This window comes from Pteropus medius, unplaced genomic scaffold (assembly GCF_902729225.1).
Source record: "Pteropus medius unplaced genomic scaffold, Ma_sr-lr_union100, whole genome shotgun sequence".
In the NCBI taxonomy this organism is placed as follows: domain Eukaryota; kingdom Metazoa; phylum Chordata; class Mammalia; order Chiroptera; family Pteropodidae; genus Pteropus; species Pteropus medius.
In genome coordinates this window covers 7,017,663-7,034,359 of record NW_024351731.1, presented here as the reverse complement: position 1 = coordinate 7,034,359, position 16,697 = coordinate 7,017,663, and the positions used below count along the sequence as shown (strand labels likewise).

At 62.5% G+C, this 16,697-nt stretch overlaps 1 protein-coding gene across 1 annotated transcript in view; it reads left to right on the top strand.

Moving 5' to 3' along the window:
* The window catches only part of ZC3H3 (zinc finger CCCH-type containing 3), a 60,652-nt gene continuing 43,955 nt past the window's right edge, over nt 1-16,697 (top strand). The window contains 3 exon segments of the mRNA XM_039845981.1: nt 1-153; nt 1,564-2,869; nt 4,034-4,227. Of these exon segments, the coding sequence (XP_039701915.1) occupies nt 66-153; nt 1,564-2,869; nt 4,034-4,227 (1,588 nt within the window). The 5' untranslated portion in view covers nt 1-65.

The following is a 16,697-nucleotide window of genomic DNA, read 5'->3' as shown; positions in this document are numbered from 1 at the left end:
GGGCCCGGCCGCATGCGCAGTCTCAGCCTCCCGCGCCCCGCCCGCTGGGAAACGGTCGCGGAGCGATGACGTCGCGGGGGCCTGGCCGGGCGTCGCGGACTCTGGAGATGGAGGAAAAGGAGCTACTACGGCGGCAGATCCGCCTCCTGCAGGGTGGGTCGGGCCGGGCTGGGGTCGCGCCTTCTTCTTTCCCCTCACTACACGGCGAGCCCTCGCCTGCCTCCCGAAGGGGGTCGCTCTCCGCCCGCGGTCTCGGCCAGGTGTGGTGGGTGGAGGTAGGGTCAGGCAGAGGGTGGGGGGCCGGAGGGGCTTCCAGGCCGGCCGGGTCAGCACCCTGCCTGGGATTCGTCCGACGGACAGTGCGGGCCTTTCCGGCGCTGCGGCGCGGGACGGCTGGGCGGTCGCTTAGTAACCGGCGGGAGGCGGCCCCCACCCCCTCGGGCGGGCGCGTCCTCGGCGTCCCCCGGCCCCGACGGTGGGGCGGAAGGCTCTGGTGCGGCGCGGCAAAGCTCGTACCGGCGAAGGGAGCGTGTTCCTTCCTTGGGCGCCCCGTTTTGACCTTTTTTTCCTCTGTACAGTCACACTCCCCTTGATAGTCCAGGCCCAGGCCTCGCTTTCTAAACTTTAAAATTTTTATATCTAAGTCGACCTTCCTATACTTAAAAAGTTTCCCCTTTAAAGTTATTTCCAGAAAGGGAAGACTTAAGAATTTGAGAAGTGGGTATAGGGGAGAGTCTAGGTGTTCTGGCCTTGCTTTTGGGCCACTCCTTGGGCTTCCATCATACCGACTCTGAGGTGTCACCAGGTCTGGACGTGGCTCTCTCCGGGTCTGGGGGCCGGACCTGTGTTGCAGGAGTGTTGTACCTGGGGGAGGAGTCGGCGGCTGGCTACTAGATTACGAGTTGAGTTGTAAGGCTCGGGAGCCCTGGGTGGTGAGAGCCCAGGCTCGGGGCTTCTTTGGAAAGGCCCTGTGCTGGTGGTGACAGCCCACTACACTGGGGCTCTGGGTGATCAGGCCTCTCCTCTCCTGCGGGGAGGAGGGAGTGACATTCTTGTCAAGTGTCGGGTGCCCAGGGGTGTCACTTGTGTTACACCGTTCTGTGTGCCAGACAGGGAGATCTCTAAGGTGCAGTGTTGCCCCCGTCCATCGTGGGCAAGCCAGAGGGCCTCCGCCGCTGGCTGGTCCCTTCTTCTAGAGGCATTACAGCATGGGGTTTTTCTGACCTTTCCACATTCAGTGACACTTCCCCTCAGAGGATCGTGGACTTGAGAATAATATTCCCAACAAATAGGGAGTATCACGGCACAGGAATGCATTGTCAGGAAAAGCAGCCAGAACTAGAGCTGCAGTAAAAGGGGGAAAAGGCCGACGGAAAAGGCAGGCTGGGTCGGGGCTCAGCTGTCACTGGTTCTCAGGCACCAGGGGCTGCCCCTCCTGCCGTGAGACTGCGCCAGGCTCAGGAGCGAGGTGGCATCCGTGCGCTGCTGTCCGCTGATGTCCCTCCGGGACGTCATGGCCATTTCACTCACCCTCTGCTTAAGGCTGTGATTCTGTCCCCTCAGGTTTGATCGATGACTACAAAAACCTCCATGGCAATGCCCCTGCCCCGGGCCCCTCAGCGCCGTCCCGGTGGCAGCCACCAGCCTACAACAGCAGCAGGGCCTTCAGCGCTCGCTACCCTCGTCCATGCCGGAGGGGCTTCTCCCAGAGCCACGGGCCTGCGTGGCGCAAGAAATACTCCCTCGTGAATCGGCCCCCGGGATCCTTGGACCCACCTGGCGACTGTGCTGCGCAGCCCACCCTTGAGGCTGGGAGCAGCCGAGACCCCGACCCCCAGCAGTATGGCTTGGAGAGGCAAGTTCAGCTAAGTCTAGATCAGAGCATGGTCATCAAGATCAAACCACCGTCAGAGCCAGGCTCGGCCAGCACTGCGGGGGTCCCACGGGGCTCCTGGGAAGACCGCCAGGGCCCTCCCTGGGGCACCCACAGGCCTCAGGCAGGTGAGGGTGAGCCCCCTGGTGGGCAGCGGCAGCCCTCGAGGCCAGGAAGAGCGAAGGGGACCTGCGGCACAGAGGACCCCCTTCTCGTCTGCCAGAAGGAGCCTGGCAAGCCCCGGGTGGTGAAGTCTGTGAGCAGTGTGGGTGACAGCCCCTCGGGGCCGCGGCGGACCGTCAGTGAGAGCGCAGTTTCGGTCCAGGCGCGCTTCCTGTCGCAGCGCCCCGGAGCGGCCCTGGCTAGGAAGGTGGGCGCCCACTCCGCGGCCAGCTGTGCCGCACAGCTCCTTGCCGACGGGCGAGTGGACGCCGGCCACCCAGATCAGCCAGCTCCCTCCTGCTCTGTGGCAGGCCCAGCTAGACCAGCTTCCGGACCTAGGCACGCCCGGGAGAGCTCCCTGCTTGTGTCCTGTCGGATTAACAAGTTCCGGAAAAACAATTACAAGTGGGTGGCTGCCTCGGCGAAGAGCCCCCGGGCGCCTCGAAGGGCCCTCAGTCCCAGAGCGGCCTCGGGGAATGTGTGCACGGCCCCCTTTGGCGCAGCAGAACGAGCGGAGAAGCTGCAGACCAGGGCTGACCAGGACGCCAAGCCCAGGAAGTCAGCCATGTCTTCCACATCTGGGGCCTCCTCCAGCAAGTACAAGTGGAAGGCCTCCAGCCCCTCGGCCTCCTCGTCATCCTCCTTCCGTTGGCAGTCGGAGGCCGGCAGCAAGGACCGTGCCTCCCAGCTCTCTCCAGTCCCATCCAGGTCCCCGCCGGGGGACAAGCCGGCAGTGGGACCCAGCAGCTTGAAGCCCTTCTCCAGTGAGAACCCGCTCTCGGCTTACCGAGCGAGAAGCCGCAACGAGATCGTCCGGCGGCGCGGGAGTACTGGGTGAGGCCCAGCCGCCCCCAGGGTCTTGTGCAGGCAGGCAGGCCCGGCCGGGCCTGGTGAGCTCCCTGCTCGGCCGGCGGAGCCCATGGGAGGGCCTGCCCGCAGGGGTGTGGGGAGAGGAAATGGAGCATCACCTGGCACCGCCTGGTCGCTGCCTGGTTGGGCCTGGGCAAGCACGAAGCTTTGTGTGTGGGATGGGGCTGAGGTTACCACTGAGTAAGGGAGGCTCAGCATGGCCAGGGGCTTGCCTGGGGCCCCCAGCCAGGCAGGGACAGGCGGAGGCAGGCGCTAGCAAGGCCGCCCTTCCTCCTGCTGGGGCGTCTTCCCTTCTGGGCCACGGTTTGTGGACGGGCGACATTGTGCCCAGGCCAACCACTGGCTGAGCAAACCCAGGATGCGGGGTGTCTGCAGGAGGGGCTGTCCCTCCTCCAGGGGGGAAGGCTGCCTTGTGCTGGCGACTGCATGCCCCTCTCCTGGCCTCCACCCTAGTGGGTCATGAGGAGGCAGAAAGGTGGCACTTGGCTGGGGTCAGAGACTTAGTTACGGCACTGCCTCTGGTAAGGCCAGAGGGCTTGGTTCTGCCATCCAGCATGGCCGCCTGTTCCATTGTCAGTGGGAGTTGGCCCCACAGGGCTTTCCCGCTGTCCGACCTTGGTCTTTGGCCCTGCTCTCCCAAGACAGGTGTTGTCTTGGGTGCCCCAGGCTTCCTTCACCCTCTCACTTCTGGCTGGGGACCTCCTGTTTCAAGAACGTGGAGGGGAGCTGTGAGAACAGCCCCCTGTGGCGAGGGCTGGGGATGCTGGTGGCAGCTCCCCTTCTGGGCATCACCTGTCTCCTTTGCCCTTACCCCAGCTCTAGTCGGGTGCTCACCTCGTCTGGGGAGACAGAGACTGACGGGCAGGGGTCAGAGGCTGGGCCACTCTCCTTCGCTGACTGCCTGCCCTGGCTCAGGGCCTGGGACCTTCCCCGCTGTAGGGGGCTTGGGGGATGGGAGGGGATCCCTACTCCCACAGCTGGGAAATTGGGGTGAGCAGGGCGGGAACCTGTGGTTTCTTCTGCCTCCTGGGCAGACTCCTTGGCACTGAGATCTGGGGGGGGCGAGAGGGGAGGGGGCTGCCCACAACGTGGGGCCTGTTGTGAGCTGTCTGCTCTTTGTCTCCACAGTCTTCCTGGGGACAAGAAGGGCAGCCCCCCACCTGCTGCCACTGCTAAGAGCCAGTTCAGCCTGCGGAGGAGGCAGGCCTTCCGGGGGAAGAGCAGCCCTGGTCTGAAGAAGACGCCCCCCAAGAGCCTGATGCAAGCCCCCAGGCACCGGCCTTGCTGCCTGCCTCCAGGCCGGGCCCACCTCCCCAAGGAAGGTAGGAGGATGGGACAGGGCTTCTGGGGAGGAGGGCTCTGAGGAGCCCCGAGCTGGGCCCACCTCGGCCCTCAGGGCCCTGGCCTGCCAGCACACGGCCTGGCGGGCAGCGGATGGACTGTCAAGGGCAGGGAGATGCCGCTGTGCAGGCATGCGATGGCCTTTCCAGAACATCGCTCTTGGTCGTAGAAGGACAGGGAAGGAGGGTGAGCGGGTTCCTTTTTTAGGGAGAGGCCCAGGGCTCCCCCAGCCTTCCTGTGTGTCCTCTGTCCTCGGAAGCCTGGGGCAGCACCACTCCCTCCTGCTACTGGCCGCTGCCTGGGAGCTGCCTGGGACGTTGGCTTTGTGTGCTAGTGATCAGTGGGGTCAGGGGGTCACGGGGTGTGGCTCCCTTGAGGAGGACCCCCCCTCTGTAAGGGGATGGCAGCACATTGGGGGAGCTGCTGTCAGGCTAGCATTGCTGGGGATCCGTGCTGGGGGGGGGCTGTATGAGTGGGGAAGGAGAGGCGGTCACCGTGACGCTGTCCTGGAGAGCAGGGATTCATCTGGGCCTGAGGTGTCCCCTTTCCCTTCCCTTGAGCAGCTGGGGGAACTGTGGTGGCTTCCTAGGTGGCGCATGTGAAATCTGGTGGTGGCTTGGCCCTGTGTAGTGGGACTTGGGACTTGTGCTCTCACGACTGCTGTGTCTGGCATTCGGGGACCCAGCTGAGGACGTGCCGGAGGCTCCTGGAGGAGCGGGTGCCCCGCAGGGCTGAGAGCCTGCGTGGGAGCTGGCCGTGAGGGGGAAGGGCACAGGTACAGGGGACGTGAGGAAGCGAGGCTGCATGTTAGCTGCCATGTGCTGTGTGCCTTGGCGCGTGTGGACTCCACCCCAGGTTGCCGGAGCAGAGGGACCCGGGTGGGTGGTGGTCGCTGGCTGTGGAAGCCCAGCCCCAGGTCCCCACGTCAGCCAGCCGGGCCCGGTGGTCAGCAGAGGGCGCACTTGCCCCTCTTATCCCTCAGTGCATCTTTGTCTGGTAATTGATTGCCTAATTTCCTCTTCATGTGAAAGAAAGCAGATATCAAGTAATTTGCAGCAATAACCTGCTAATGCCGGGCCAGTATCGAAACTCCCCTGTTCATTTCAAGTGGCAGATAAAACACTAATACATAATTATCCTTGCAAATTGGATTGTTTTAAATAACCAAAAGGCTGCGGCCAGGGGAAGGCGATCCCATCTCCCCTGAGTTACTGTTGCAGTGTAATTGCCGCGTTCAATCAATTTCCCCGGCATTAGAAATTCCATCACAATCAACATTAAGCTTTATTCATTGTGATGGCTAAGAGCCGGGCCATTTCTCCTCTTTTTCTTAACTGGCAAAATTAATCAGGGAAAAGATTTTAAACATTTACCCGTGCGAAAGAGGTCAGCTCTGCCACTATGTTGCTCAGCAGATAAGGGGGCCAATAAAAAGAAAATTGAATTACTGATGATCAGCAAGAACAGAGTATATAAAACCTGGCAGTCGCCGGTTCAGGAAAAGGGAGAATCAATTTTCCTGGGACAAGGTGCGCTCATTTTTTATTTTGGCACATATTATCAGCAATTTAATTTGAGAGCGCATAAACAGGAGGAAACAGTTAGGGAATAATGAGCCCGGAGGTGTAGCGTGCCGCGGGATATATGCTGTACACAATTTATTTGGCACAACAGATAATCGCTTTAATTGAATTCAGAACTGCATTGTTCAGCAGGCGTGGGGCCGCGGGCCTTCGGGGACTGAGCTGTGAAGCTTCCAGCCTGACTCCTCGCTTCCCCTTCTCTGCCAGTCCCCTCCCCTCCCCTCCCCTCCCCGCTCCGCTGCCCTCTGAGCCCCGCCTGCCCTGTTCTCTGGGTTTAGAGTCAGACTTTGGCTGGGGGACGGGGCGGGGGCCCTGGAGTCACCACGTGCCCTCCTCTGCCTCCGCCCCTTCCTGGTTCTCCTGGGGGATTGCCAGAGGATGCCTGAGAAAGGGCCCGGGGCGTGTTTGCTGCCTGCGGGCCTCCTGCGTTGTACTGCACAGACGCCGCGCAGACGCCGCGTGATCGGTCTCTGCAGACTGGTGGCGGCGGCGGCAGAGGGCGAGTAACCTTCCACAGGCCTCCGATGGGTCTGGTTCACCACCACCGTGGAGCCGTGCCAGGTGGTACTCAGTGAGCGCTGCTGGCAGTACTGGGCTCTCACTCCGTGCAGGGCTGGCTCCGGGGCCTGTCCCCCTCCGGCCACATGGGGCCTCTGTGCCGTGACTCAGGCCGCCCTGAAGCGATGCACTTGATGCGTGCCACTGAGCACGGCTCCCTGTATGCAGAGGGTGCTGCCTGGCCCACACACACCCAGGGCTGGCAGCCTACCCGCCACGCTGGGCCCCAGGCCGTGGGGCTTCATGGTGACAACAGGTCACGGCATTCTTACAGCCACTGGGAAGTGTTTGCTGTCAGGTGCCAAGGAAAAGCCGCAGGTGGGTGGGCAGGTGGGTGGGGGATGTTGTCATCTCCCAGAAGTCACTGGGATGGGAGGGGCCCTCCTCACCTGACCACAGAGGACATGTGGCCATAGCCTGCCCTTGTCCTTCCCCTGCCTGTCCTGAGCCAGGGGCCCTGCCTGGGAAGTCCCAGACTGCACAGAAGAGTGGCCAGCTGGGCTGCAGTTGACAGGAAGGGCCAGTGCCTACCTTCTCTGACAGGGCCCCGCCCCCCTGACCAGGTGCACCGAGTGGGCGGGGCAGGGGTGGGTCTGGCAGCAGCCCTGCAGTGTGGCTTCCACAGGCAGCTCAGGAACCCACTGCTTGGCGCTGGCAGCCTGTGCTGCGCCTGTGCCGGCCTCGGCCTGCGAGTGTCCCGGCAGGAGCCTGGTGCTGGCATTGACGCGCCTGCTTCTGTGGCTGTCTCCGGGGCCAGTGCGTGGCTGGCGCTCCTGCTGCTCTCCGGCTGCCAGCACTTCACCGAGGGGTCTGTGATCCCGTGCCGTGGGTTCAGCTTGACTTCGGCAAATGCTGTGAGGCGTGTGAGAGCGGCGGGGTCTGGCGTCCTGCCTCCTTTCACAGGGAGAAGAAAGTGCTCGGTTAGGTGCTGAGGCCAGCGCAGGCCCGGGCCTCGCTCGCGGCAGGCATGCTGCAGGCTCGTTTTGCGTTTGCTGTGCTGCGCTAATTCATCACCACGAGAGCTGGCCTGGGAGTCGTGTTTACCTGGCCAGGCTCGGGGCCTCTCCGGGAGCCGCGACCTCTGTGGAGCTGGGGGTGCCCACACCACACCAAGAAGCTGAAGCATGGGGAGGGAGGGGCGATGCTCTCTGGATGGCTGGAGCGTGTACCCAGGGGATCAGGGGAGCACCCTTGTGGGCCAGGGTCCTGGCTTGGGCTGCTCCTTGTGTCTGATCAGTGGACATGGTGTGCCCAGGCTGTCACGGCCCGTGTTTCGTTGCCCACCTCAGCCCTGTCCGGCCTGAGGATCCCTCTCAACCCGCGGACGGTCGCCAGCCCACCAGCTGCTGCCCTCCTCCTCTCCCCAGTGCTCTTCCGGTAGCCTGGCTCTCAGGTGGTCTGTCCCAGCAGCTCCCCTGGGTCCGGCCCCTCCCTGCCTTGGGGAAAGGGGGCCAGCCTCAGTGGGGCCCCCAGCTGCTGGAGGTGGGGCGTGGCCTTCCAGGTCTCTGGAATTTGGCACCTTCTCCACATTGGCTATCAGCCCTGGGGCCCTGCTCCTGCCTGCTGGGGCTACCCCCACCCCACCCCCCATGCCCCCCTTGCACCGGCCCCTCTGTGCTGGCGCAGTCCCCACACGGACAGGGGTCTGGTTTGGGTGCGTCCACTGGCATGCCGAGGCGAGATCCGGGGGGGAAGGAAGTGCTGTTCTTGGTGTCGCCTGCCCGCAGGGCACCTTGTCTTCTGGCTACTCGCCCCTCCCTCCGTGCCGTCCCTGCCCCTGGCAAGCTGATGGGCACTGAATGTCAGCAGCCTCAGGTGCTGTGCTGGGCATGTGGCCACTGGGCCAGCCTGGCGAGGTCTCCAACAGCCTAGGGAGAAAACGGATGATGCCGGCACAGACGCGACTTTTCACGGCTGAGAGAAAAGAGGGACTGGCCAGCTGGCTGGGAGGCGAGGGGCGGGGTGCCAGGCTGGGCAGGGCTTCCCAAGGGCTGGAGGGTGGAGGAACTGGGGATGGGGTTGGGGGCCTTCTGAGCAGAGTGCACAGTGAGCACGGAGAGGGGCAGGGCTGGTGTCCTTCACCTGGAGTTGCCTGGAACAGAGGGACGAGGGACACTGATGGAACTCACCAGGCGGGAGGGCCCTCGCCAGGCTGGCCCTGCTGCTGCTCCCGGCTTCATCAGCTCTTTAGACCTGTGGGATGTCTCCCCTCTCCTTCTCGCTTGCCCCGCCCCTCCCAGTTGCCCTCCTGCCCGGTGGCTGTGTCTCTGTTGCCCTGGGAGACCAGAGCGCTGTCAGCACCATCGGCCAAGGAAGGACGAGGAGCCACGCTAAGTCTGTCAAGGGACTGCCGCCCCGTTCCCAGCACTCTGCTGGGCAGCAGTCCGCGCTGCATGTGTCCTGTGTGCCCTGCTGAGCTCCTGGGGCTGCCTAGGCAGGCCAGGCGTCATCACTAAGGGCGCAGACAGGCCGGGGTGGCAGGCCGCTGCCTGGGAGCTGTGAACTCTGGGCCCTGACTCTGTGGACCAGTGGCCCTGAGCTGACTTGCACTGCCCTTCCCTGTCCCTCTGCCCGGTGGGAGGCTTGGAGGGACAGAGGTGGGCCCCTCACATGGGAACCCGGAAGTGCATCTCCTTCTGAGCCCCCTTCAGTCACCCCTCTTCTGCTGGCTCTCCTCACGCCTTGCCTGTGAAGGGGAGGTGCTGGTGGGGGGTCATTGTCCATGTCTGGCTCCGGCTGCCACCCCCACACTGTTGTTGTCCCCTGGGCTGGTGAAGGGTGGGGCAATGGACGGAGAGGGGCAGAGCCAGACTGCTCCTCTTGCTGCCCTGGGGCTGGGGCTGGCGGCCGCGTGTCCTTGACTCTGGGCCCTGGGACAGCGCCCTATAGGGCAGCAAGGGTGGAGACGGGCCCCTGGGGAGCAGAGGCTGGAGGGGCCGCCAGTTTGGGGCTGAGCTGCCCACACGGGCCAGTGGGCCTGAGCCCGGATGGAGTGCCAGGACCAGGTGGGTGGACATTGGCTTTCAGTCTCTTTTTTCAAAGATGCCATTTTCAGGTTATGAATTTCCCGCTAAGCAGAGCTGTATTCTGCAAGTCAGTTATTTCGTTTCCCTTCAGAACTGTTTGGTTCGTGTGAGTTTCCCTTTGGCCGTGGGTGGTTTAGAAGGGCTCTGCTTCGCTTCCAGGCCGGCGGGGCTCGGGGCTGCCTGCTGTCTAGCGTAGTCCACTGTGCACGCAGCGGCGTCATGTCCGTCCCATGTGGTCTGCAGGGCTGTGTCACAGCTGGCGCGTGGTCCACTCGGCAGAGCCGCGTGCGCTGGGCAGCATGGGGTCCCCGTGGTGGGTGCGTGGCTCTGGAAGGTGGTATTCAGATCTCTGTACTTACTGATTGGGGGGCAGGGAGGGAGTCTCTCTCTTCCACAGTCACCTGCAGAGATGTGCTAGAATCTTCCACTGTGCTTGTGAATTTGTTAATTTCTTTGCCTGTCATTTTTGTATTAAATATTTTGAGATCGCTTTGCCGAGTGCAAACAAGTGTAGAACTGTTATATTTCCCTGGTGGATTGAATCTTTTGATGTCTGAAATGCCCTTTTTCGTCTCCAGTAAAGCTTTCTGCCTCAGTCTCCCTTCTCTGGTTCGGGTGTAGCCACATCAGTCTTTGACTCGATGTTGCGGGATGTGTGCGTGTGTGTGGACACGTGCATGCAAACGCACGCAGCGGCACCCACGTCTCAGCCTTTCTGTGTCGTGCGCAGTCTGGAACGGTCTAAGAGGTTCAGTCTTTGACACGGTGCGGTTGCTGATGTGTTCGGGGGCCGGTCTCCTTTCTTACCATGTGCTTTTCTTTGTTAAACCCGTTTGTGTTTTTCCCTCTCCTTTTTTCTTTGTTTGGATACATGTTTTTTGTTCTGTCTCTGCTCATTTAGCTTACGGGATACTCTTTTATTCTCCTTTTAGTGGCTTCCCAGAGGTTAGACTGTGTGTTCTTGTCTTGCTGATACAAAGAGGTTCTCGTCTGATCACGTCCCAGGTGGAACAAGGAGCTTGGAGGACGGAGATCTGTCCCCCGCTTCCATCTTACACGCGGGGACGTTGCGGCTCTAACTGTCCACGTGTTTCAGACTTCACAAAACGTCTTGCACAGCCCGCGTTTATTTCGATCTGCTCGCGGGTGTATTCTTCCGTTTCTTTTCACTGCTTCCTCTCCTGCCTGAAGGACACCTCTTGACGTTTTCTGAGCGTCGCTGGTCTGCTGCAGACCGTTTCCTCGACGGGTGTTCATCTGGAAAGCCTTCGTCTTCGTGGGACTCCCCGAGGAGTGTGAGCACTTGGGCTGCAGGCACTTTCTTTAGCCGTCCTCCCCCAGGGTGGCTGGCGGCTGCTGCTTTTTCTCTGCACGTGGTTTTCGGCGGCTGTGCCACGGTGCGCCTCGTGCGCCTCTGATTTATTCTGCTTAGCGTTTGTGCCATTTCCTGAAGCTGCGGCTTAATGGTTTTCATCACTTTTGGAAAATCCTCAGCCGTCCTGTCTGCCGCAGTCACTTCCGCCCCATTCCCGCTTCTCCTGGGAGCTCAGCTCCGTCCGTGGCGGAGCCGCTCACCACACCCTGCACCTCTCCTTCATCTTTCCTGTGTCTTCCATCACTTTTTCCTCCATGCTGAAATCGGGATCGTTTCTTCTAACCCCTGTTCTAGTTTGCTCATCGCTTGTGCAGCTTCGTATTTTCTGCTACTAAACTCGTTCCGCGAGGCCTTGGCTTGAGTCATTTTTGAATTCTAAGATTTCCATTGGTCTTTCTGCATACTTTCTAGGTCTCTGCCAGAATTTGCAGGCTTGTCTTTTAGTACCTGATCGTGTCAGTCATTTTTAAAGTCCGTGTCCGACCGCGCATTTCTGGATTCCCCTTCATTTCACTTGAGTCCGATTTGCTCGCATGCCTGGTTCTTTCGTGTGCAGTGGCGGTCACCCGGGTGGACTCTGGCTGGATGATGCCGTCTGCCCCAGCTAGGCTGCGTGCCCCTCGGGGAGACAGGCCTGCAGAGTCAGTGCGTGCCCCAGGAGCGAGAATGCCCAGGCCGGCTGCCCTGGGCTGGACTGAGGTACAGCCTTATGGGCCTGTGGGCCCCCGGGAGGAGATCCGCGCTGGGTGGGCTTGTGGGACACTCAGGAGGAGGAGGCTGTGGCCCCAGCATTGCCGGCAGGGCCTCCGTGTGGCAGCAGGCGTCCAGCAGAGCAGGGTCTGTGAGGGGGCAGGGGTGCGGGGCAGTGGGGCCCACTCAGCCCACCTTGCATCGCAGGGCCCACTTTCCCATCCACAGATGGGTGTGCAGGGCGCCTTTCTGCACAGCGTGTGATTGTGGGGGAGAAAGGCGCTCCCAGTGTCTGGGGACCTTGTGCTTAGGACAGGAGTGGCTTGTTGATCTGTGTCCCCCATGGGGTCTAATGCCGCAGGTAGCTGGAGGAGGAGCAGGGCCTGGTGCCACCGGGCCTCCTCACTGAGAGCACGGCCCCACCCCTCGCCTCCCTCCTTCTGGGTGGCAGGGAGGGGCTTGGGCGTGGGCTTCGCACACTGGGGACAGACGTGCTGCCCTGGAGCCTGCATGCAGTGGGTGGGTGGTGGTGCGCTCAGGGCTGTGTCCCCTTGGTCAGCCCATCCTGCCCTCTGTGTCCTTGTGGGAGCACATTGACATGGATGGAGCCACCTCAGAATGAGCATCAAAAATGGGCACTTCCCCCCAGAGTCTGAGCTGAGACCCTCTGCTTCTCGTCCTCCTGAGGTCCTGCGGGTGGCTCTGCCGAGGGAGGGATACAAGGGCTGTGGGCTCGGTTGTCCTAGAAGGGCGGGGCCCTGCGTCCCTCCACGGGCTGCTCCTCTTCAGCTGTCAGTTTCTAGGGACATGGCATGACCCTGGAAAAGCCTGTGTTCGTGGGGCCCTCTGCTCTTTGTGGCCCTTCCGCTTGTCCCATCTCTTTGTGACCACGGGAGGTGGTAGCGGCTTTCCCAAGACTGCGGACCATGATTGTCAGGGGCCTTTCTCACAGCAGGAGGCCAGCGCCTTTTCCAGGAAAGGCCCAGGCTGGGAGGGCGCTGGGCTGGGAGGAGCCTGAGGAGGCACCACAGCTGAGCCAGGCCCTGCTGGAGCCACCTGGGCAGCACCCCGTGTGGCCTGGAGCTCTCTGCACTCACACAGGTACCTTCCAATCTGAACACTGGGTCTAAATGCCTAGATTGTTGGGATTTGCAAAGGACATACGTGGCCACACACGACCGCAAATCCAGCAGCTTCTAATCGTGAGGTGTCCAGTTACTGTTGATTTGCCCAAGCATCATTCTCCAGGCCTGGCTGGAAGGAGCCCTAAGCCGTGGGGCCTCCGACACTTCCAGTGTCGCTGGCCCGGAGTCTACAGGGGTCTGCAGAGGCCAGGGCCTGCTGGGTCCACACCCTTGCTCCCAGCACGGGCTGGTCTGCATGGCTGGGATAAGGTGTCTAGCTCAGGGAGGTTGGCAGCTCCCCTTGCTGTGGGGGTTGTGTACATACAAGAAGATACTGCCCTCCCCATAATCCTCTTTGCCTCCAGGGCTGAACCTCAGGTGACCAGCACAGGGGCCCCAGCTTGCCTGCAGGTGCTGCGCTTAGAGAGGCTCCTGTGGGACCCAGAGCCAGTGCTCTCCGAGTCAGGCACTCTGTCCCTCAGCCTGTCCCCCACCTGCTGTAGCTGTGCTGGGGGTGAGGGAGCAACCCAGGGCCTGCTCCGTGTCAGCCACCCTGTCTGGGGCCCTTTCTGGGATGGCCTGAGTAGCCAGGATGCCGTGGGTGTCCAAGGGGAGTGGCCCCGGGCCAGGGGTCTCGTCCCTGGCACGTTGCTCCCTCAGCTGGTTACGGTTTGTGGGCGTGGTAGGGCCCTGGGAGATGTGCTGGCCCCACACCTCTGCCCATCTGGACGGGGGGATTCTGGCTCACCCAGGGCCCTCAGCCCGGGAGTACCCGTGTCCAGGCAGCCCCTCTGGGCCGTCGTCCTGCGGGCTCTGCTCTCCGCGTTGGCCCCGCGTCACTCGCATGCTGGGCTCTGGCAGCTGTCGTCCCCATCGTCCCTCTTATCAGCGGTGGGGCGCTGAAGTGACGGTGCAAGCAGGAGCCAGCGCCTGGGGCTCCCAAGGTGGGTGCCACCTGTGCAGACTGCACTCCCCGCGGTGCCAGGTGTGCCGGCGGCTGCTGCCCTGGAGCCCAGCCAGCCGGAGGAGGCGGAGGGAAGGGCAGTGGGCGCACGGTGCTGGCAGCACGGGCCTGTCTGACTGCGGGTGGCAGGGCGCCCCACAGCCAGCGGACGTGCTGAGTGTGTCTGCAGCGCAGTCCCTGTGCTGGGCACAGCCACCTCCCGGACAGAGCACTGGGAGGCCGGGAGCCCGTCTGGCCCGGCACATCTCATGGACTGCAGGACGGCCCGTTTCAGGGGTGCCTCCAGAGGCGTGGGCTCCGGCCCCCCATGCACAGTGCAGTGGGGAGGTTTCCCGCAGGGTCCAGCGTGCCCCCCTGGATCGCTGTGGGTGGGGGCGGCGGGCTGGGCCTAGGCCGGGGCACTGTTAACTCTGCCCCACAGTGCTGGGCCCAGTGAGCGGACATGGGAGTGCTGGAGTGACCAGGTGACCATGTGCAGCTGGTTTCTGGTCCCCGCCAGCGGTGCCCCCAGTGCTTCCTGCCATGCCCTGTCCCTCCTGGCACTGGGGAGCTGAGGCCTGGTCCTGGGTCTCCTCTGGGCCAGCGGAGTGGAGAACATCCTCGTCCCCACTGCCAGGCTCGTGCCCCATGGGGCCTGGACTTTCTGGACCAGGGTCTGCCTTACACGCCCATACCTCTGCGGCTGTCCCTCTGATGCCGTGAGTGTGAAGGGCTGGCATGGATGGCTGCGAAATGACGTGAGACAAGCTCCCATGGAAATCAGAAGGCAGTTAGCTTTTAATGAGCCGAAAGAAACAGGACTTCAGTCAGAGAGAGTCCCCTGTGGGTCCCCCAGGTGCTGCGTGCAGCATGTTTAAAGAGGACACTGTTGTCAGCAGCAGAGATTCGGGCTCTGCTGAGACCAGGGGTTGAGGAGTTCATTTCAGGGTAAACTGCGCCCCCGAGGGAAGGCTGGGGGTGCCTCGGCCTTGCGGTAAGCACTGGATCCTAGGGACACATGCCTGGGCGGGCGTGTCCCCTCCAGCCTGACCTCCCTCCAGAAAAGACCCTCCCCCGAGATCCATGGCCACAGCTCCGACCTGCAGTGCCTGTGGCTACCTCTGGTGAACATGGTGTGGCTGTACTCTGTGCTGCCCCCGCCCCAGGCCTGTGCACAGACGCCACGGCGCTGCCAGGAGCTGGGCTGTTCCCCTCCTCCCAGGACAGCTGTTTGCAGCTGAGGCCGAGAGCCTGCCCCTCCTTGTGGAGCCCCTCGGTCCACTCACCTGTGGCTCTGTGGAGGTGGCCCTGTGCATATGTGAGACAGCGTGATGGCAAACGTGGTGGCTGGGCAGCGGTTTCCTCTCTGAGTGTGGGGCATTGCTGGCCCTCATCTTACAGGATGTCCGGGATTGCGGGGCATGGGCAGGGAGCGTGGCCCCCCGCCCAGCACCCAGGTCTGGGATGAGGGGTGAGCTGCCCTTCTGTAGGCCCCCCTCCCCCATTTAATTGGGCAGGCTCGGCCGTGCTGGTTGCTCAGCACCTGCTGTCTCCCATCACCCCACCCCAGGGTGCAGGGCTGCAGACGGCCACTGCAGAGCTATCAGCGTGAGTCCTGTGGGTGGCCCGGGGCCTGGCCCTTGTGTTCTGGGGGCTCCATGGTGCTGGATGCACGGGGCCACAGGCGAGCAGGAGGTTGGCCGCAGACGGGGTCCTGAGGGCTGTCTAGGTCAGGGCTGGGTTCTGAGCGCAGAAGGGCCAAGGGAGGAGGGGAGCAGAATGGGGACTGGGCCATGAGTTTTGTCTTTGGAGGCTGGAGCTGAGTCCCAGGACCCGCCGTGGCTGATTCCTGTGCTGACGGGTGCTGGCCATCCTGGGGCCTGAGTGAAACAGGCTAAGGGACACCCAGTCCCAGGACATCTTGTCTCAGCTGCTTCTGACTTCAGACAAGGCTTAAGGTCCCGGGGCCAGCAGAGCGTGCCCCCAAGCTGCCTGGGTCTGCGGGGGGAGGGTGAGCACCAGCTATGTCTGGACAAACCCATGTCAAGGCGGTCACTGCTTACGAGCATGCTCCCAGCCCGGCCTTGTCCCTTCTCCGTGAAGGAGGGTCCTAGGAAAGTGAGCGGTCTGCATGGCACTGAGCCCCTGCCCTTTGGAGCGCATGGCCTGGTGTGCGGCTGTCTCTTGCTCTGGTGTGCTCTGCCTGGATCCCCTAGGTGTCTGCCGCCCTGTCACCTCTGCTTAGGGATGTGCCTCCTGAGCCCTGGGGTTGTGCTGGGCCCCACACTGGGGTGGGGTGTGTGGCGGGAGGTGCTCACTTTCCCCTCTTCCATCCCATAGAGCGATGGTTAAATGGGGAGGGAAGACCCGCCCCCCATAATCTATAGCGACTGTCACAGAGCAAACTACTCCCATTTCATACAGACGGGTCAGGTGTCAGCGTGCGATCGATGGCTCGTGCACAGTAATTGTAGGAACTAGCGGCTGGTGTTGCTTGAGTGAGCTTAAGAAGAGCAGGGTCTCAATCTTCCCTCTAATAGGACCCTGACAGTCCCCGGCGTCGGCGCTGTGTCTCGGGCTGACAGTGTTGTCGTTAAGTACCAGGTAGCGTGGGACAGCAGAGAACACGGCCCGCTGTGGGACAGGCGGCTGACAGCGGTGGTTTGTCATCACTGAGCTGCCCACGCTCCTCAGGCTGCATTGCCGTCAGCTGCTTGGGTGACACATGGCTCTGTTTGGCTGCCACTGTGATTTGATAATCGGTAAATGTTTGTCAGAGGCTGAGCTCCCGATCCAACCACCACTGGACGGCGAGAAGGCGGGTCTCGAGCGCCTTGGGGCCTCGGGCCGTGGGCGGGAAGACCAACCAATGGAGCCGGTCAGTTCTGTGGTCGTGCAGGCCCAGGGGCAGGGAGGCCACTGCCCTCATCCGCCCCAGGGTCATCCTCCCCACACCAGCCTCATGCTTTTTCTGGCAGGGCGCTAGTCAGTCCCGTTGGTCCTGCGGGAGCGCTGGCCCCCGTGCCACCCTCCGCCCACAAAACTGGGCGGGGCCTCGGGTCACCTGGGCGGGGCCTCTGCTGCCCCCGCTGCCCCTGCGCGGTCGGCCGCTGCCAGAGGAGGGCCCCAGTCCTGGGACGGGAGCCGGGCTT